This window comes from Cyrtonyx montezumae, unplaced genomic scaffold, assembly GCF_038088225.1.
Source record: "Cyrtonyx montezumae isolate F1298 unplaced genomic scaffold, pur_monq_1.0 scaffold_7, whole genome shotgun sequence".
Classification (NCBI taxonomy): Eukaryota; Metazoa; Chordata; class Aves; order Galliformes; family Odontophoridae; genus Cyrtonyx; species Cyrtonyx montezumae.
Genome location: NW_027072078.1, coordinates 16,678,310 through 16,700,347, shown reverse-complemented (window position 1 = coordinate 16,700,347; position 22,038 = coordinate 16,678,310). Strand labels below are relative to the sequence as shown.

Genomic DNA, 22,038 nt, shown 5'->3' with positions numbered 1-22,038 from the left:
ACATATCTGACCACTGAGCTTCCTTTTTTATGTTACTTTTTTTTTGACCAATAGCCTTCAAATTTTAAAGGTCATCTGTTATGTGAATGTGTTCTTCTGCAAAAACAAAACAAAATAAAAATGAACTTCTTGTTTGAAATGATGAGTTTTAATTCTCTATCATAGTGACACATAACTAGAATTTCCAAACCAAAATGATGTCATCTGTTCTCTTTGTGTTCAAGCCTCCTTCTATCCTAAACCTAATGTACTCTAAGCACTGATCAAAGTCTCCACACACAGTATTACAAAGTCGAGAGTCAGAGGTAGGAGAAAATGCCATCCATCTAAAGTAAAACTAACAGCAAAACTTAGAGAGAGCATGCATGTGTTAGCAGGACCAAAACATGAGCTATTACATGACAAATGCGTTGATAAATGTTCAACCCTGCAAATGCAAAACAACTTTGGTTAATAAGCATCCATTATAACTATTTCTCATTATTCTGAGGCAGACAAGGCAGTGTTCATACTTGACCCTTGAAAGCAGATTTGGTTTTGTAATTAACGTGTTATCTAGGGATTTTTCTTTCCACATCTCTCTTCTCCTTTCAGAACTCTCCCTCCAGCACAGAAAGATTTCCTGGCCTGCAGTTGCTGCCACATTCAACAACTGCTGGCTGAGACCTCACAACACACTGCATAAATTCACTTAAAATTATTCAGGTTTGGCACATTTCTGCTGGTGAGTAACAACAACCTTTTTGTTTCTGAGACAAAGGAAACAAAGATTTAAAGAAAGAACAAAGGCAGCCTAATAAGAATCCCACATTTCCTACTTTTTCTTAATCTGGTTAAAAAGTCTCTACAAGCCTGAGAAATTCAACAAAGCTAAGTTGTTGCGGACTGTCTGTCTTTCAGAACAGAATCAACACAGATGGGAACAGCGTTTCCAGCACGACTTCTGATCATAGGTCAGATACGAGGTAATTTTTTTGCCTGTTAGAAGTTTTGGTTTTAGTTTTTCACTGAATTGTTGTGTTTGAGGGTGCAATTACAGCTAAATCCACAGTAAGATCCAAGATCCTGACACTGAATCCAGACTTGGTTGGCATTTCAATCATGTCCGCATAACAAGACAAGAACTCATTCAGTGTAGTTACAGCCACGATACAAGCAATCAAACAAAAGAGACCAGAGGGAGAGACTTGGGCACTTCTTTACACTGCGTGTAAAAACAGACCATAAACTATGCTTCAGAACTGATGACATGTTTAAAACACTAAGCTATAAAGTCCCTGTTTAAACTGATACTATGAAGCAGCCTTTATGACGAAGTCTTACTCTCATGCTGAGTTACATCTCTATATATTTATTTTTGAAAAGTACATGAATCTGAATTTGGGCTCCCTCCTTGCTGGAAATTCTCTGGGTTTCCCGAGTTAGTGCAAACCAGGTTTCTGACCTCTCTGCTATATACAGATGCTTATACAACTTCATTGAAAATCACCCCAAGCCTTTTCCAGGAAAGCAAAACCTTTCCAATGGCAAAAAGCTGTGATCAGTGCCTCTAATTTCACCCTCTTCACTCCTACACAGCAGCAAAAGAGTTACTATGGAAGAAGAGAATCAGAATGTCATTATGTTTGGAAAGATCTCTTCCATACTGTATTTAGGTGAAAAAAAAAAAAAGAAATACTTGGCCCAATCCCTGCTACACGCTTAGATTTATGTCAGAAGTGTTTTATTACTATTTATAACAATGACTCAGTAGACATTTTTAAAGTACTATAATGCCACAAACTGAAAACACTCCTGTATCTGCACTCTCCAAAATTAACAAGTGTTGTATCACATAGCACAGATTGAGGCTATGGTGAGACACTACAGATTGTAATATGAACTCAAAGCATAAACAATTCCTTAAGTCCCCCATGTCTTTCTCTGTCATCTCTTCTTTTCACATACACTTTTATATCTTGCCTAAATATTCAGATGTTGGCTTGAAAAATCCAGGACATTAACACCATGATACTGCTAATGAAGTCTTAATGTTCCTTTAGCCCCAAATTCCAGAAACACCTAGTTTTAAAACTACCATAATGGTGGGTCATCATCAGCTCAAAGGAATTGCTGTTCTCTTTTTAATCCAGGGAAAAACTTGACTATCTTTCTTTACAACCTGGAAGCTTGACAGTAAGGATTAAAAATTGCTCTTTCCTTCCCACTTGGTTATTGGAAAGACTGTGAAAGGCAATCAGTCTTGTGAAGCCACACTTCACAGTCTGCATAAAAATGCCATGATTCCCAGTCCTCTCCCTTGCCTAATTGAAAGTGCATAATATCAAACAGCTGGGGGAAACTAAACTGTAAACATATGCAATATATCATGTTATCATACAAAACCTGTTACTAATAGGCATTTGATGATCAGCAGATTGAAAGGGATCTGAAACCAGAGATTATTTTTGCCGCAGTGTAAGAACTTTTCCCGAGTGAAAAAGGAAAAAACACACTCTCAGCAGGGAGGGAATTGGACTGGAGTCTGTTCATTCATTCTGTTTGTGAAATATGGACTTTTTAAAAATTATTTTTGTTTGACTGCTGACTAGCTCAGATGCTTTGGAGTCACTGCTGGAGCAAATCACAGTTTTGGTTAAGAGCAAATCCGTGCCTTTCTAGCCAATAAATATCGATGCTCGGGGCACCTGAACAGCCTCCCTGTCCAGCCCACTGATAAGCTATCATTGTTTTTAATGCCAAGTGGCAATATTACCTGTCACCAGGAACCTGTGGGTAGTGCTGCTTGTTTATTTTTGCGTACAATCCCTCCAAGTGCTCCCTCTCCATTGGTGTTGAAGGAGAATCTCGTGGATATACGAAGGTTTCTGTGACTGCTGGTGACGATGGTCTGTAAATGCTCGCGGATGGATAAGCCTCTCGGAAGTGGTTCACTCTGGCATAATTCGGATCTACCTCATCATCATCTATGTCAGGTCCTCCAGGACCAGCAGAATAATCAAGCAGGCTTCTCAGTTGCTTTTGCCGTAACTCCTGATGCTTTGCTCCAATCCTAATAATGAAAAACGAAAAACAAATATGCAACTGGATCTGCTTCGACATCAGCCACAGACATCATGTAAACATGGAACACCAACTCTAATCCGAATTGTTTAGATCTTTCCATACACTGTGAAACTGGTACCTAATGAAACAGAATTGTTCACATGGCAATTGATCTCTGGAAATCACCTTTGTAATCAAGGCAGTCATCATCCTGATGAAAAAAAAAATAGCGCTGAATATGGTGGCTTTTCAGAGGTGTATGTGTATATACGTGCAGATGTACAGTTTTACTTCTACACCTGCTCTCCACTTTTGCAGTTAATATACCTAACCCAATCCTGATACTTTTAATCTAAAGTAGCCAATAAAATTATTGCTCCCTCTTGGTCAGTTGACTCACCCAGATTCTTATAAATAAACTTGCAAAAAGTGAATTAAATGTAAGCATAAATGGAGAGATGGGACAGCTGCCTCAAATCAAAGGGCCACAGTTAATTTGCTGAAGATTCAATTTTTAAATTTTATTTTGGATACATAGATGGGGAAATCATGCCTCATTATATGGGGGATAGGCAAAAAGTAAAACAGTAAAGAAATTAATAGAAAACTGACAGAGATGAATTGGTACATATAAGTGAATTAAAGACTATTACTGGCAGTACTCCACTGTGACAAAGCCTTAAGTGGTATTACAAAATGCTGCTGCTAAACAGAACCATTGTGTAATCTCTTTGGAATAGTAAAACATATTCAGGTAAACCTCAAACTCAGCTCATATTCAACGATTCAACATTAATTCTGGAGGAAAAAAAAAGACTATAGCATGCAACTTCTGCTAACTGCTCAGATACTCTACAACACGGCATAATTAAATGCCATGAGATGGATCAAGGAGAATGATGATCACAGTATGTAATAAGTAGCATTTACAGAAAATAATGAACTATGGGAGAAAAATGAACAGAAGACTACAGAGATGCAGTGACTGACAGAAGAAGCCAGCAGTTACTGCTGACTGTAAACACTGGCACAGGTTGCCCAGAGAGGTGGTGGATGTCTTACTCCTGAAAACATTCAAAGTCAGGCTGGAAAGGGTTTCAAGCACCTGGTCAAGCTGTAGATGTCCCTGTTAGTTGCAGGCAAGTTGGACTGGATGACCTATAAAGGTCCCTTCCAACTCAAATAATTCTGTGACTCTATCTGAAGTACTGCAGCACTGCAGAAGGAACAGTATAATTTGTGCTACAGAAGAGTAAGTATGAAGGGCATAAGCAGACTTGATTGCCTCAATAAAGTATAGTGAAAAGTGAAGATTTTGTGGAGAATCTTGAACAGGCCTGAGGAAGATGGCCCCTTGAAGAAAGAGAGAAACACATCAGGAGCTTAGTGCTGATGATCCAGTCTGAGAGAAAGCAGTTAAGTGAGCAATGAGATTCATACCATTTATTTTGTTTCATTAGAATTGTACCATCAAAATAAATGGTAATTACTTTTCAAATAATTTATACCTAAATAGGTTCACAAATAATTCTAATAAAAACAACTTGCTTTTCTACACATACGTCTCAGCACATTGCTGTGCATTGTACAGGCTTTTAGTTATGCTGTTCCCGTATTTGTACAAGGATATACCCAGCGAGGATGGTAAATAAAAGGATAAGATCTTAATACCTAAGATGTAGTCACACTTCACAGTGGGATGAGCCCACAAATGATACCCTTGGCAGAAGGGGTGCCCACTGTCCACCCTACCTTTCCTCACTGGATCAGATCACCTTTCTCTTCTCTCAGTATTCTCTTAGAAAGACTAGGAGAGAGAACAGCATCTTCATAACACAACTTTCCTACTTTTCTTAAAACTCTCAATCTCTGCCCAACGAGTTCATACTTTAATTTTTCTTAAAGTTTCATTAAAGATAATCACAAGGCCTGAATGCAATCTACTACAATAATTCTTAGACATTAAATAAGAAGAAATAAGCTATAATCCTTTTATATCCTTAACACATCCCAAGGTTTTATAGTTAGGCTACCTATAATTCCTCAGAATTTCTCCTTTTTTCTTCCCGGAGTTTCTCTTCTCTGCAAAGTCTGCTTCTTCCATACCACTCGCCCTATTCCTCCGTGGCTTCAAGTTTTCATGCCACACACACTCCTTGCTTTGCATTCAAATGTTGGCCCGGGTCAGGCACTAGCAGCGAGTGCAGCCTCACACAGGTGAGTCAGTATCTTGCAGCCATTGCAGGCTTCAAAATGTGCCTTTGATGCTGCTCAATTCTTGCTCTATTCACAAGGGAGATTTACCAGTAGAATCCTTCAGAGGGCACAGTCTGTGTCAGTGTGTGAAAATTCAGTTAGTAAGGCACTTCTTTCATTTTACTGCCAATTGCTCTGGCTCTGCTGGATGATGGCTTCTTGAGATGGTTAGAGCTTAACAGCATTCACGGAATGATGGGACATGCAACTTACTCCTTGCAAAACTAATGGTGACTCTGGTGTATTCCTTGGTAAAGGTCATATTTTTATTCATGAAAAAAAATGGGCAATATTAGGGGGAGAAAAATCAAGATGGTGAAGCCGTATATGAAAACAGGAGCTAAAAAGTAGTGGTCAGCATTCCTCCCTGTTTAAGCCACAAACTATTGCAAGCAAATCAGCAATAATTAAAAAGCAGCTGAAAGCATGCAAAAGCTTTTATCCTCCAAGGGTTTGTGAATAAAGATAAAAGAGATTTTACAGCAGAGATCGTGGAGGGAGCTAGCCTGCCCATGTCCATATGTGAAAAAACACACCATTCACATAAAGGAATTTGGGGCGAAGTTGTCCATTTTGTCCATTTGGGCAAAACTGATTTGTTCCAGGTAGTTCATCACCTGAAAGCACTCATTTGTGCTACAGCAACAGGGGTGGATTTCCACTGCAAATACAGCCTTAGACATCAATGAAGCAAAGAGGGAGGTCTACACTGCTGATTTCCATCTTTTATACATAAACAGACTTCAAGAGAAACCCCCTTGCAGAAAGATTAATATTTTACATGTCCCACATGGGATTACATTAGAAATGTAAAAATCTATCCATCTTTGTTTAAGAAGTTTGCACAAATAACTGTTAGCTCCTGCACTGAACAGTTCTATCTGTTTGGTAGCAGCCCTTGCTTCTCGTTATCCTGCTCTTTGTCTACTAGAATTCATAAAGCACTTTGAGACTGTTTCTGTCTTTCAGAGAAAGTTTGTGAAAGATTACCATAATGTTCTTAAAAATATGGAAAACTGGAGAGCTTCAGTTTCTATTAGTAATCAAAAAGACTAACAGACTTCAGTGCAAGAATATATCAGCTGAGGTACAAGTTCACAACAGCAGGAAATTATTACAGACCCGTATAAGATGACAGTGAAGAAAAAGATGACACTGTATGTCAAGGAATGGTCTTTTCACACAGGCATGGCACACATTCACAAAAAGTCACAACAGCTTCTCAGAAAATGAGAAAACATAACATTCCTTGGACAAAAACATCACCTATCCCCTAGGTGTTTAAGACTTATTTGAAAGCAAAAGAGTAGTGCAGCATGGAAACACCAAGTGAGTATTGCTTTCGTGTCTGACAGCAAGAGCAATTTGTCCTGCTATCAATACTGGTCTATCCTGCACAAGAAAAGCTGGAATTAGGTCATCTCAATTTTCTATTGTTCCTGTGAATAAGCCTATCTTCTTCAACTTCTTGTGAATGCAACCTCCAATCGCTTCCACTATTGTAAGCTGAACCTGCTCAGGAACAACTATTTCCATTCAATATTACACTGACCAGTCAATACCAGGTTATGTGACATTTTTCATGATCAATGTTTCACCTTCTCAACATGACTATTACAATTGCATTAATATTTTGTGTTTTTTTTTTTTACTCTTCTGCACAAATCCATAAAGTTTGCACCATGATCTCTTTTTTCATTTCAATCCAAATTCTCAAACACACAGAAATAAACTGCTAGACAATGGATTTTTTCTTTCCTTCCCTCTATTTCCCTGGCTTTCCAGGCCTTCTCTTTTGTTTCCCACCTTGGAAGTTGCTTCACATTTTCTAAAGTTTTGAATGGTTTGACTGCATTTCAGCATCATGATTATTGCCCAGTCTTAATGCAACCTTTTCTACAGCACATCCCAGTAGATTCAAAGGAATCCTTCACTGAGATATAAAAAAATATTAATGTATTGTTCCTTCTATCACTCCCATGAAACTCTGCCAGTCCTGTTAAGCAGGCTTCTGCTGTATCCCACTCTATATCTTTCACATTGCACCTTTCTTCCTATCTGAAAAAGCATTATCTTTACTTCCCTGCACAAAACCAAAGAAAATTCTTCTAAGTCAACACAATTATCATAGCAATCAGCTTGCAGTTACTAAGAACAACAACCATAAGATAGTCCAAGACCTGAAGCACAGGATGAGTCTGGTAAAATAACTGGTTCAAATTTGTGACAAAAGATAAAATGTCACTCAGCACCACGATACTGGCAGTGAAACTAGAGATGAGGAGAGGCACAGGTCACCATCTGAGCAATTTAGTGTAGCATGAAGTTTCTACAAACTTCCTGATGAGGGAATGGGAAAATGTGCCTCTCAGAATGAAGGGAAGTTAAATGTATTTCCTTTTGGGTATCCCATATCAATCCTGCTTGCTCTCTTCCGCCACCTGAACACCGTGCTCTCCAGTTAAATCATGGTATGACAACTACATCAACTTCCCTTAGCTATGTTTCTGTAAAACATAACCTTCGCACAAGCAGCCAGAGAATAAGCAACAGAAGTGCTGCATCAAGCAGTGCCCCTTTATTTCCTGTGACCCACCTTTTCCTCAACAGCATTCAACACACATCCTATCTTTTTTTTTGTTGTTGTTGCTTTTGACACCCACTATCACTTTCTCTAAAACAAATCATTTCAGCAAAAAACTATAATGTGATAAACCATACAACCTCAATAAAATGATAGGCTTTGCTTTCAGAATACACTGCATCCTACTTTTAGGATTCAAACCAAGAGAGGATTCTATAAGCCTCATGTGCTCCTGAAAGTGGGACATGGTATTCTGAAAGCATTCACATAACATTTGGTAGCACACTCCCAGAACTAGAAATCAAGAAAATGCTCGCATTTACTTTGAATCTTCCTATCTGACATACCCACAGAGACCACATGCACAGATTTCTCATGTGTTATCACATGAAAGTACACACACGCCCAGAGTGCAACAGCTATAAAAGGGTTAAGAGCCCAAGCAGAAAGCAGCTCCTTCCAGCTGTGCTCAGAGCTCAGACACACCATTGAGTTACTGTGGCTTAACAAGTTATTGTGTTTCTGCTGAGCTACTGTCAATGACCACATATGTATTCGCTGCCTGTGACAAACACAAGGTAAAGTGCTCTAGCTTGAAATCAGTGACAGATACTGAGAGGCAAAAGCTGGCTTAGAAGCCAGCAGATCACACAGAGGGAAGCAGCTGCTGTAAGGGACAGAGACCACCTCAAGAAAACATACATACAAAACAAATAAATACAAAACAAACAAACAAACATTAAATTATATATATAATTATAATTATATAATATTATATATAATTGCATATAATTTAATATTTAATAATTTAATTTAAATAATTGATTTAATTAAATATATAATGATATATATGTGTGTGCGCTTAAGGAGAACATCCAGGAATGCTTTCAAAAATGGAATGACAGGACTAGGGAAAGTTATGGTAGATATTCCTCATCTCTTGGCCCACCAGGAAGTTTCTAAAACCAATGTGGAAAAAGCATTCAGGAAAATTAAATTGCAGGACTTAGTGTGACTAGCACAGCAGCCCAAAGAAGGCCAGGGTCATAAAAACTATGGAAACCAAAGACTGCCCTCAGTTAGGAACAACCAAGGAGACGGGGTGCAACCCAGCCTGCAGCTCTGGAGGACCAGCCCTAGCTCAGATGGAGCTTTGCAGCTGGTTCCCTCCTAACAAGCTATCACCTTGGAGATGGGCTGCAAAGCAAAGATCAGGCACCCTGCAGAGACATGGAAAGCTACTCACTGGCACCAAGGTGCCCTGCATCTGACCACAGTATAAGAATGTGAGAGTGGGAAGCCTGGCCCAGGAGACACCATGGGCTTTTACCCAGACTGCTGCAAGGTGGCAGTTCACATCAGAACACCTTTGGTTGGGGAAAAAAAGGCAGGTGTCATCTGAAACTTGCTCCAGCCATGATCTTCAGGACTGGTGGTATGAGTCCTACTGTGAACATGCTTTCAGGAAACAAGTAATAGGACAGAGTCCCTTTAGGACTAGGTACATTTGTCATTTCCAGATTCCTCATACAGTCTCAGTAGTGATCTTTCAGTTCTTTTTTTGATCGTTATTTACTAAAGTAGCTGCAGCTTTTCCAGTACTTTCTGCTAAACTGTTACAGCTTCAGCTTTATCCATGGTTTAATAGAAGCATGAAATACCTAAGTGATTTCTATTTAACAGATGAAGGGTTGTCCCCACCCCCTGTAGCTAGAAATGAACTATTTTCTGTTTATATCTCAAGTAAAAAATTGATTAGCACAACTGGCAGCATGCAAACCCAATGCTGTCCGTAAGCCCCTGTAAAAAAAAAGCTACGCTGCCGCAGAAAGGTTGCCCTTATGTTTGAGGGCAGAGTGCTCAGAGTCTAGACAGCTATAAGCTTGTTCAAGGAACCCAAGAAGGCAGCAATACTCTATTTTCTTCTGACTTCTCACAGAAAGCATAAAGGTGATATAACTTTTCTTTCTTTTTTTTTTTTTTAAATAAACCATGCACTGACTATGTGCTTAGTCCTGAGCAGAACACAAGGAATGACATGGTTTGTGCCCCAAGGTGCCAACCTAAGTACTCAGACACCACAAAGGGACAGAAAATATACTTGCTGACCAAACAGCATATTTCACAAGCAAAATACTGAGTGGTTTAGAAACCTCATTTAATACTTTAGAGGCATACTGTAACCTTTCTTGGCAGATTCAAAGGAAAAGACTTTGGGGAAGAGGAAATACATACATGAATAAGCAAGTTGCTGGCTAAGTCAATGAATGATACTCCTCAGAGGGAAGGAAGAATAACAACTACAGATAAAACATGCAACAGAAACATGGCGGGAGCCATAGGTCTTTTTGGACAGTTTCTATTCTGTTCACAAAAAGAGAAGCAGGTAAGGAGCATGCATACAAACCGTACAAGGTGTACCTAAACTCTTAAAAAGGACCTGGTCTTTAACCGTTTTAAAATCACTGAGATATTAAACATTTTTTCCACTCATTTGGTTGTTCCTTGTGAACAGCAGAATAAAAGCTGCTCTACTTCTTTTTTCCTTGTTCATGTGACTACCCCTTGAGATCTACACACAGCAATGATTACTCAATTTACATCTGATTTAGTATCTTAATACTGCAACTGTGATTTTACATAACATTTCTGCTTTTGTCTCTCATTTACCTAATTCATACATATATTGAGTAACGGGTTGTCTAGAGGAAAGCAACCTATTTCTGCAGGAGGTCACTTGGATTTCCATTGAGTTTAATATATTAATTTCTTTCTAGCTGCTAGCAAAATATATTTTGGTAACTAAAATACTGTATTTTCATTCATTTACATAATAGTGGACTGAATTCATCCTGCCTTCAGATATTCATAAACCATAATCACCGATAGGAATGGATATATTTTACATGAATATCTGAGGAAGTAATTTCAGTACAGTACTTTTAATTGTTTTTAATTTCATAATCTTTTTTCAGACGGACATGGTCTATAATGACATTAGCAGTCTGATTCAAACCTGCATCTTTTATCGGGAAAAGACTCATTTGTATTTTTTAATCATAGACCAGGAAAATTTTAGAGGCAGGCAAGTCTTACAGCTAAATAAAACCAAATAAAATAAAAATCCACCTCTTGCCAGTAAATTGAGGACATCTGATGCTGAACTTACCAAGACTCAAACAATATCTAACTTAGTATTATCTTTCAGGGCATTCTGCTGGCAGCGAATTTGTCAAAAACACCATCCTCTTAAGCTAAGCAAGCGTTTCTTCCTTCTATCTTATTCTACTATGCTGGATTTAACAACCTCTCCTTCATAATTAGTATTAGTAATTGCACATAAGGACAGAAACAGTCTCAGAAATGAAAAAAAAAATCTCCTAAATTCAAAGGAGTAAGAGACCAACTCAGGAAGAACAGACAGACTTTGCAACATGCATTACCTTGTCCACTGATCAAACCACCTGAGTTAAAACATTGCCTGTTCAGAACTATCCTACACCTCCCATGTAATGCTGAATTGACCAAGGAAGCTGCCCCTGGAGGGTTGTAAACAAACAAACAAAACAACTATGAGGGAGATAAATATGTAGTTTATGAAATACTGAAGAAGAAATGTAGCCCTTTCATATTACAAAATCAGGATCTTACTGATGACCAAGTGTGACCTTTGGAGAGAGTAGATACCTATCTTAATGTTCTTCCATTTATCTCAGTGGTGACAGGACATGATTACCAACACACACAGGATCCTGCCCCCTAAAGAAAGTCTTGGCTCTAATGAGATCAGTGCATTTCTGCCCATGAACTTCAATGAGAGCAGGACTTTACCGTTGCTGTTAAATCTGAGGAAGTTTCAGAAGCTCACTTTTGTCCACATTAGTTCCATATTTGGTGAAATGATTAATAAAACCAGATAACTACCTCGTGTATATTAAATACTGTATTTTATTTGATTATGTAATTTTCTCTACTTGTAACTATTCTGTGCTATTTTCTGAAGTGTCATTAAAAAAAAAGGGTAGAGGGAACCCTCTGAAGGTCTCCCTGCTCAACCTCCTGCTGAAAGCAAGGCTGACTGCACAGACCAGGTTGTTCAGTTTCTTAACAGGATGTCCTGATGGCTTCAAAAAGGTCATGCTCCTCTTTTAAGATGGACTTACATCTGCAGAAACTTTGCAGACCATAATTAAGTTGCAGATCTAGTTCTCTACACTGATTTAATGGAATTCTCAGGCTGGTGCAATTTGTACTTTTCAGTAAAAAAAAACAGACCAGTCATTGTGTACATCATACCCAAGGAAGGACTTTGGGGTCTTTGCTATGCAAGTACTCTGCTTGTCAAACACTAGTCATTGTGCAACACTGGGTTCCAATAAAATGTCTCTCACATAATATGAATTTTAATGCAGATTCATGTTTTCCAACCCCAGAACCTACATACTACCTTCTGTTCTGAATTGAGTCACCTGTATATAGCCTACCACTCTATGGGATCAATGCTAATTTGTGGCCCTTGAATAACTTGGGACATGGGATTGCAGTATGTCCTGATGCACTTAAATCTAGTGCATAAAATTAACTCATAAGGAGAATGTGATGACGCAGGGGCTGGCTGAGAGTTCAGCTTGAACCACACAAATCACTAAGCCACACACCACTACTGACACCTAAGCCAGCTGGCTTTAAATCTGTGTCATGTTCTTTTTTCCCCAGTAATCAAAAGCCAAGCAGAAATGCATATGAGGCTACATTAAGTTTCAACATGCTGAAGGGGTGTAAGAAATGCATCTCAAGGGATTACATTCCCTTACTACCTTTGGGGAAAAAAATGGATTTTTAAATTAATTGATTAAATTTTAATACTGTAACAACATAATGTACTTAAAATATAGGAGAGAATGAGGTTAGGAAGACAGATGTGGAATACTTTCTATGTTTTAACCATGATAATAACCAAGAGTAATACAGATGGATTTATCTTACAGTAATTTGTTTTCTTTTTAAGAGATTCCCTTGAATCATGTTTCCATTCTGTTTGCTTCCTGTCCATTTTAATGATATTATCTTTTTTACTAGAACAAATAATCATGAAAACAGAATAAAAAATGCAGATTTTTACTAGAAAGCAAGACTTTACTTTGTTTCCAATGACCAAAATATAAGCAATATAAGCAAAGCCAGGGAAGGAAACAATACCAATTGTACTCAAAGCCACAGTTACCTCCATGACCAAGACATCACGAAAATTATTTCAGAGACATTCCCCAGGTAAGCAATGAGCATTATAGTCTCAGAAAAACCATGGGGATATGGAGTGTGAGACATCAGTCTGTGAATTTATCCATTTACCTTGACTAGCTCAGGCCCAGCAACTGCTGCAGTAGGTATCAGTCAAAAGCCTTGAGAACTGTTAACACTAGTGTTAAGAAAAATACCACTATAACAGTAAGACACTGTAATGCCCATGGGTGACAAAATGTTGATTTGATATACCATGAAAACCCAGCATCCACAGTCACATGCAGTAACATAGCTGAAAACAGACCCAGAGGGATGACCAGCACCTTCTGAGTCCCGAGGCCTCCACCTTCAACAAGAACTCATGAGTTTGCACAACCTGTTTTCTTTTGAATTAAAATTTAGTGGTAGAAAGAGGAAACCTAGCTGCACAAAACAGCACATTCCAGCTACATTTCTTTGTTCTGTACTTACAACACCAAACCTGGAATCCACTGAACAGAATCTCTGTTCAAGAATCTCTGTTCAAGAAGAGGAATATTCCCTGCCTGGCAGTCTTGGCTTCACAGGTTGTTTCTAATTGACAGCCTTGTACTAGAAAGCAAAACTCAGCTTAGACCAAGCAGAGAAATCTTCAAGATTTTCAGTAATTTTGGTTTGTTTGCTGTAGAGAATTACACATCCAAACTGATTTTGTTTGCCTCTCCATCCCTGCTGGTTGTAATCTCATTTTTTTCTTGATATTAAGGGAGACTGAGAACAGGAATTCTGTGCTGTGGCATTACTTCAAAGTGCTTACCAAAGACTTATGATAGACTGTAATAAATCACAAATAGAAAGCAAGGCATGAAATGCAACTTCCAAGTCATTCTTAAGCCCTTACTGATTTTGGGGTAGGCAATGAGCTGACCTACATTCTGTACTGCATCACAGATATCCCTAGGCCAGAGCGGTCTCCCTACCAAAAACCCCTCCATTACCCTGGCAGGATAATACACAGGCCAGTTTCACTGCATTTATGGTATTTCAAATAGCCGTATCTCCGTTTCCTAGGATCATGTTTAAAAGCATCAAGCCATCACACCCCATCCATACAGAAAAGCACCACACTGGTATGAGTATGCAGAAGCAAGGCAGGCTGCTACTGCTGGGCAGCTCTGAGCCTTGCATTAGGTGGGCACAGCTGGTGGGACATGGTCTCTGAAGCAAAGTAAAAGCAGTGCCCCAGTGAAGAGCAAGCTGAGGGCATTAGGATGAGACTTTGGGTGTTACTCAGAGGGCACAGCTTTGACATCGGAAGTGCTATTTCCAGCAGTTTCCAATACCTGGAATAGTATTGCGGCAGTTGAAGAAAAGGACTGATTTCATGTGCCATTTTGCAGTCCTCACTTCTTAATGTTCTTGATATAGGACAGTCTGGGATCAACACTCAGGCTAATGTTTTCAGACAAATGTTTTCCAGTAGTAGATTAGCCAAGGAAAGAAACCTCAAATCTCTATTTGGTTCTAAATGCCACATTGCAACCTGTCAGAGGCAGGTGAGAGTCATCTACCTCAGCTATTCATAACCTTGCATCAGCCTCTCAGCGTTCAGTTGTAGGTTTTTATTACACATTCTGGTATGCAGAGCAGCAGCAGATCTAAAATGAGAATCATTCAGAATCAATGAGGTTGGGATTAATCTGTCCTCCTGTCCGGTGCAAGTGTTGCCACAGTAATAAACAGAAATCTGATAACTTCATACTGTCAGCACAAAATGAAACTACGACCTTGACCTGTGCAACATCATCCACTAACTTTTTCATAACTTCAACATACCATACTACACAGCTATGATCTAATAAGAATCTAAAAGTAATTAACTGGAATTTTTGAAAACTGAAGCTTTAATCAAATATGTATTCTTATCAGGGTTGCAAGCCAGCAATAAATTGGGACATTTAAAAAACTGGGATCCAATCCAATCCGTGATCTGATCAGGGTTCAATGGTTATAATAAATTGGGAGTATTAAAACTGGGATCACATCCAACGCTTTATTTTGCCTAAACCACAGGACCTAGCAGTGCTGCAAAGTCAGGCATTCTCAATGGACAGATACGCCTTGTTGGATTAACCCTTTATAAAAAAGGGTCCAGAAGCTCAGGAACCATAAAAACACATGGTTTAGTACAGAGCTGAATGGTGAGAAGAGCAATTACCAACATTTTAACAGAAATCATCATGATAAACAGCCCTAATAATATTTCCAGACCTTGCAAGACTATTAACAGGCACAAAAAATACGTGGGAGTGGTAACAATTTGAACGTATTACAAGTGCACCCTGAGACGTACCATGCATTTAAAAATCATACTTCTGTTGTTCTGAGTTTCAACTTCTGACTCAAAACAATTTGGCTTCTGTACCACACTACCATGCCTGCAACTATTCTTGTTTTCGTTTTCATTTTCATTTCCAGTAATATACAAATTGTTTGTAATTAAATATAATGAGCTAACAGAAAGAGATGGAATGAGCTTCGTTCACAAGTATTCTCTCATATAGGAATGGTCTCTAAATGTTTTTATTTCCGTAAGATGCATTCCCTTCATACAGGGATCTCACAGCTGCAAAATTAAATCTGTTTGCCAAATATCAAAAACATATGTATTGATTTTTTTAACGATGGGAACAGGCAACAATCCCCAGAGCTGATAAGGCAAGAAAAGCTCTCTTCAATTTCTGGAAGGTTTCTGAAAAGTAAAGGAAACTCAGTCTTTAATGCAAAAACTGAAACCATTTGATTTTACCCAAACTTGAAATTCTCTGTAACTTAAGCATTCAGTTCAGACATTCAGAAAGCAAGGGCCAGATGTTCATTCTGTATCTCTAACATTCCATACAACTCAACACTATTAAAAAAGTTCCTCAATTAATTCCAGTAATGGAGTACAAAACCAAGACCGACTAACAAAACCGGTACACCAATGAACAAATGAGGAGTATAATTTTTTTACACAGGGTGCCTCCGTATTCACCAACTCATACACTCGTATTAAAATCACCCCACGTTCAGTAAGGTGTCTTATTTTGTGAAATTTTATTCTAATGTGAAGGAAATGTTCAACTCTGCTGGAAGAGAGACTTCAGTCTCAGCAGGACTGTTCCAGTAAAATAATCCCAAACAGGGAAAAAAATACTTTTATTTCAATTTATAGTCAGTTTATTTGCATTTGAAAGGCAAACAAATTATTATGTATAAAACTCAATTGCCTAATACATTTTTCTAGCTTGTTTTACAATGATTTTAGACTTTATAAAACTTATAGGCAACCCCAAATCTTGTTTGGGAGGAAAGAAAAAAGGGGATCTCTTCCAGTGTTTAATAATGTGGAGAACATCTTGTTGTTAAAATGATAGATTCTGAGTAATTTATACAGTACACACTAAAAATACAGATTTGAGTCAGCTTGATCAAAATAAACCGCAGACATAGCATTTGCTTTTTCCTTTTATGGGCAGATTCTAGACCTTTGGAGTACATGTTTTACTACAGCCAAACTCTTTGAAGCATGAACAAAATAATAAGTTCATTTAAAGTAGGGCCTCAGTCCAAGGAACCACTTGACCTGTGTGAGGGAGGACAAACTGCAACCTCAAAGAACTGCATCACACATCAAGTCAGTCCACCTAAACTCTCTGTGCCATGAAGTTTTGACTTTCTCTGGTAAAGTTTCAGTGTTACTGCATTGCTGTGGCACAGGGAAAAGCTGAGGAAGGTGGGGAGAGAAGGAGAAAACTGTGAAATTCAGAGGAGGTGCTGACTTCATATTCAATTGGACACAGATAAAGCTATTACTAAACAAGGAATGCCTAACATCCTAAATTCCCTTTAACCACTTGAAGCCTGCAGAAGTAGCAGTCATATAATGAAGTCCTGCCTTTGCAATGAAAGGCCTGGGGCTGAGGTCTGGAACAAATTCCTGGCCTGACAGGGACTTTTTAGGAACCTGGACAAGCAGCTGCACTGCCTGCACATCAGATTCCCACCCCCGGGACACATTTTTTTTCCTGCCAGATTTTGTCTCTGCTACTTCAACTGTATGTTCACAGGGTCAGGCTCAAGCTTCTCTAACAGCAAGGAGCACAATGAGATCTTCATCTTGCTTGGGACTGCTAGGGAATACAAGCAGTAAAAAATAATGATGATAATGATGTCAGTGTTTTAGCAGAGGACACAAAGCTGTGCAGAGAAGTGCAGCTACACAGCAGTACAGAGACCTGTGCTGAGCAGTGAAAATCAGAAAATGAGGGAAAAAATAAGCATTGCTAGGCTGGAGAAATATTCAATTTACTTTAACTTTCTAAGGTTCAAATCTGAAACTCAGTGTCCCATACGAAGTTGTCAAGCAAATCTATGCTGTGGACCACTGTGCAGCAAGTCCAATCCTTTTGGGAAGCATCTGCACTAGAGAATAAGTGCTGTATGCTCTGTCTGCATACGCCTACTAGCTCTAACACATTCTGGATGTGTCAGACTTGTTGCATGGCAAAAGAATTGTACTGCACATGTGCAAGCACAGTAGACAACTCCAGCCTACTCTGAACATGATGGACTTAAGTTTCTGCAGGTCACCCACATGAGATCTGATGTTTCCTGTCAGAGACAGAGTCACTGGGTTTGTATCACACAGCCAATCCATAATCATGTAGCGATCAAATCTGACATTTCTGCATGTCTGTAAATCTTGTCAAAGTGTCTGGAACAAAGCTGCATCCAAGAAAATAGAAAATTATGTCACACTTGTCCCTGGAATTCTGTGAGATATTATTGTTACCTATGCAGTACCAAACAAAAAAAACCTTTGTAAAACTCTGAGATGACCTACTCCTATAAACTGAAAATAGTACTTCCTTCTGAAAAATATTTCTCAGCTGAGATCTTGGAACAGTATTCTGTTTTCTGGAGATGTGCCAAGCATATAGTGAATGTAAAACCAACCTCCAAAACCATGCAAGCTCCACAGCTGCTAAGATGCTGAAACGCACTTGATCATTAATCCTGTCACACCCAGCCCAGAAATCAATTACTCTGACCACTTCCACTATTGTCCAAAAATGGACAGCTCAGCCTTAAAAAAAAATTGGCAGATGAAAAATCTTAAGTACATCTTAGTATGACAGATTCTGAAATATTTAGATAGTCAGCATTTAAGAAAACTGAAGCTTAAGCAAACTAACTTTAAAACTGTAGTGATTAGATTGAATATCTGAACAAAGATTACTTATCTAATCTAGAAAAGGTAAAATCAGGTTTGTGTTTAAATGAACTCTAGAAAGGTTAATTGTTAGAAAAGCAATTTGTATTTTAAATACAGGATTTGTTTTCAGGAACCAGGGGACAAAACAAGGTGCTTTTCTACCAACATTTCTGTAGCCCATTAGTTCTGCTACTATGTTTCTTACAGTTTTAACATACAACTTATTTGAAAATAGACCAGTTTTTGAGTAAAATTCAGCAAAGGCTGGTTTTCTAATGATGAGACCAAGTATGCAGAACTGCAGTTAGTGAAGTCATAGAACCAGAAAGATCTATGATGTGGATGTGCTGCAAGGTTTTCTTTGCCAATATGTGCATTAAAATCTTGGATTTGAATTACATTATAGAATTACTAAATCTTGAGATAGAGCTATAAAACTTGTCTACTGCCTTATCATCACTAGTTGAATAGTTAACAACAAAGCAGAAAGCCTGAATTATGTTTAAAACGCATAATGTTCCCATTCACTGATTTTATTCAGTTCATAGAAAAGTTGAAAAAGACCTCCAAGATCATCCAGTCCAACTGTCCACCTACCACCGATGTCTCACACAAAACCATGTCCCTCAGTACAACATCTAAATGTTTCTTGAACACTCCACTACCACCCTGGGCAGCCTGTTCCAGTGCCTGTCCAATCCCTTGGAGAAGTATTTCCTAAAGTCCAACCTGAATTTTCCCTGGTGCAACTGGAGGCCATTCCCTCTAGTCCTATCATGAGTTACATGAGATAAGTGGCCAATCCCCACCTCACAACAACCTCCCTTCAGGTTGCTGTAAAGAGCAATAAGGTGTCTCCTGAGTTTCCTCTTCACCAGAATGAACAGAGTCCCCTCAGCCATTCCTCATAAGACTTGTGCTCCAGACCCCTTACAGCTTTGTTGTTCTTCTCTGAACATGCCCCAAGGCTCATTATCTTTCTTGCAGTGAGGGGCCCAAAACTGAACATTGTTGTATTGGAAGTTTGGTGTCACCAGAGCTGAGTACATAGGGATGATCACTTCCCTGCTCATTCTTACCCATATATGAGAACTGGCTAACTCATGAAACTTTATTCTAGGAAAGATAGCTTCCCATGCATTATAAATGATTCCAGAAGGGTTCAAGAGTCAGTCTGTCAACATTTCTATGTGGGCATCAATGTAATACAACTATGTTCTTATTTCATTTAGAGAGTTGAAGTGACATGCTTCTTTTTGTAGCACGTACTGCATAGCTTTGAGGCTAATGTAAGGAAATTTTCTTCACTCCTTTTCATTTTATTATTTTTTAATTTTTAATCCTCAAGCTGTATTGAAGTTATATTACCTGATAGAAAATAGAGCATATTTCTATTTTGGTGCATTATGGAAAGAGAGTTAAATAAGTGGGTTAAAAATACCATCTTGGTTCATCCACTTCCCAACACACCTGCTGTTCTCCATTTCAGTCATAAACTCTTCTAGGTCAAAACTGAAATCTTTACTAGAGAAACCAGAATGATGAAGACATTCAGCTGCCAGTTACTAATGCAGTCTTACCAAGTTACTGTCAATCAATGACTGTAATTAAAAAACAATAAAAAAAAAAAAAAACAACTCCACAGAATGCTAAAGAAATATTAAGAACAATTATCTCATGTCCAATTGGAACATTAGACCTCTATACAGAAGGGTTCATTCCTTGCAGCCTGCCAACATTTTACTAAATGACACTGGCCCTTTAACAGATGGGATACATGCTTCTTAGCTTGCCAGGATCCTAATAAAAGACACTGGCTTCTTTAAAATGAAGGACACATACCTCTCAAATTGCCAGTACCCAAATTGGGAGTCAGCAGTTTAAAATAAAGGTGCTCATCAATCTAGTAAAATCGAGGAAGCACTATAGAAATTTAAAAAGAAATGGTACAGTTTCTCTTGCCATTACTTAGCTTAGATGAGCTAAATACTTAAAACACTGGCTAAGCATATACAGTAGAAGCACTGTAGCAACTGGATACCTTATTAGCTTTTAAAATGAGTAGAACAAATCTTAGCAGCAGACTTCAAGGGTTGGGGCTTAGATTTATTTTTTTCACCTTAAATCCATTAGCTATCAATCTACTCACACAGCTGACCATGCACTGCATGACTCACATGAAAGCAGTGTCCTTTCCCTGGTCTCTGGCCAGCAGAACAAAGGCTGGCCAGTGTGCTCATCTGCACTGGGAGGAAAGATTTGTCTGCTCAAAATGAACTACATCTGCTGATCTCCTAGGAGCAGGATTCTCCAGTTTTCAAAGACACCTCTGAAAGCTTTCTCTATGCACTGACAACCCATAATACTACTGCTTCAAAAGTTTTTCAGGAACTGCAGAAACCTGCTTAAAGCCAGCTCTGTGGGCATTTCAACTTTTCTGACAGCAGCCATCAGAAGGAGGCAATGACCCTCACTGGAATATCATGAAGGACCACCTGGATTAGTAGGGGAAGGGGAGAGAGAAGCCTGCTAAGACTTGTGAGCACTTACAAACTATCCCAGACATGGACAGACTTGCAAAAGGGGAAAATTACACATCTTTTATCTGGAAAGGTAACAAAGCTGGTAAATTTGGGCATTAAAAGGGAACCTTTTATGAACAAGACAGGAAACTGGTCTTATTCACATCAGAAGTTCCCTGTACTTCAGTCATGGAGTCACACTTCAGAAATAGTGCAACTCACTCCTGGCACATACCAAACAGTGCCAATGAACCTCAGCCTCTTGTCTTGCCCAGCATCCCCATCCCTACCCCTTGATTGCTTGCAGACCTCCCTGCTGCTGACTCTTCAGACTACTTTTGACTATTTAAACCTGCTTTCTACCTGTTGCCTGCCTATTCATCATTTGCTGACTAGATACTTCTGCAACATAGGGCTAACCAGCAAACTCTTGTGCAGACAGGAACATACTGAAGTACAAAACCTGTAATCTAGTGGCACAGCCAGATGAAGTCAAAAGGTCTGGTGTACTAAAAAATACAGCAGAGTCTGTCAGGAGAGAAAGACTGAGGTTCTTGCTTTAGTGAAATACAGAAAAAGAAAGTAAATCTGCTGGTCTGAGGCATGGCCAGAGGTGAAAGAGATTTTGAAGAAACTCATCTTGACTAGTTTAGCAGAAAATAAACTCTGAATAGCACTTATACACTGAAGTGCAGAGAAGCTAGAGCAAGAAGGCAGGCTTCCGTAATACAGCAGCCCTGACTCAGCCAGGAGACCAGTATAACGCTGTCTGCTGCCAAGACCTGTCTCCAAATCATAGGCTAGGATGCTTCCAGTCAGGCAGCCTGACCATTTACTTGAGGCAGTCCTTGCTTTGAAGTTTTTCTTCTGACAAACTAAGAAGCTGTCATCATTTACTCACCTCTCACGTTCATCTTTCATTTTCTCTAGATCCTCTTCTTTAAGTGTGTCATGCTTTGGATTCCCCTTCTGATCTGCTTTACCACTTTTATCTTCTTTTTTCTTTCCAAATCTGTTAAAGATATCAAGGAAGAAGTCAGGAGGAAGTAATTACCAGAAGAAAAAACAGTACTTAACTATCATAAAACAGAAATTTTAGGCAATCACAACACGGAGAGCTTTTATCTTGGTCAGTCCTAGATCCCATG

The 22,038-nt window shown here is 38.8% G+C and overlaps 1 protein-coding gene across 1 annotated transcript in view; it reads right to left on the bottom strand.

The window, feature by feature from the left end:
- The window catches only part of PARD3B (par-3 family cell polarity regulator beta), a 359,707-nt gene that overhangs the window by 71,028 nt on the left and 266,641 nt on the right, over positions 1-22,038 (bottom strand). The window contains exons 19-20 of the mRNA XM_065750387.1: positions 21,792-21,902; positions 2,756-3,052 (exon numbers count right to left, since the gene is read on the bottom strand). Of these exons, the coding sequence (XP_065606459.1) occupies positions 2,756-3,052; positions 21,792-21,902 (408 nt within the window). The remainder of the gene's footprint in view (positions 1-2,755; positions 3,053-21,791; positions 21,903-22,038) is intronic.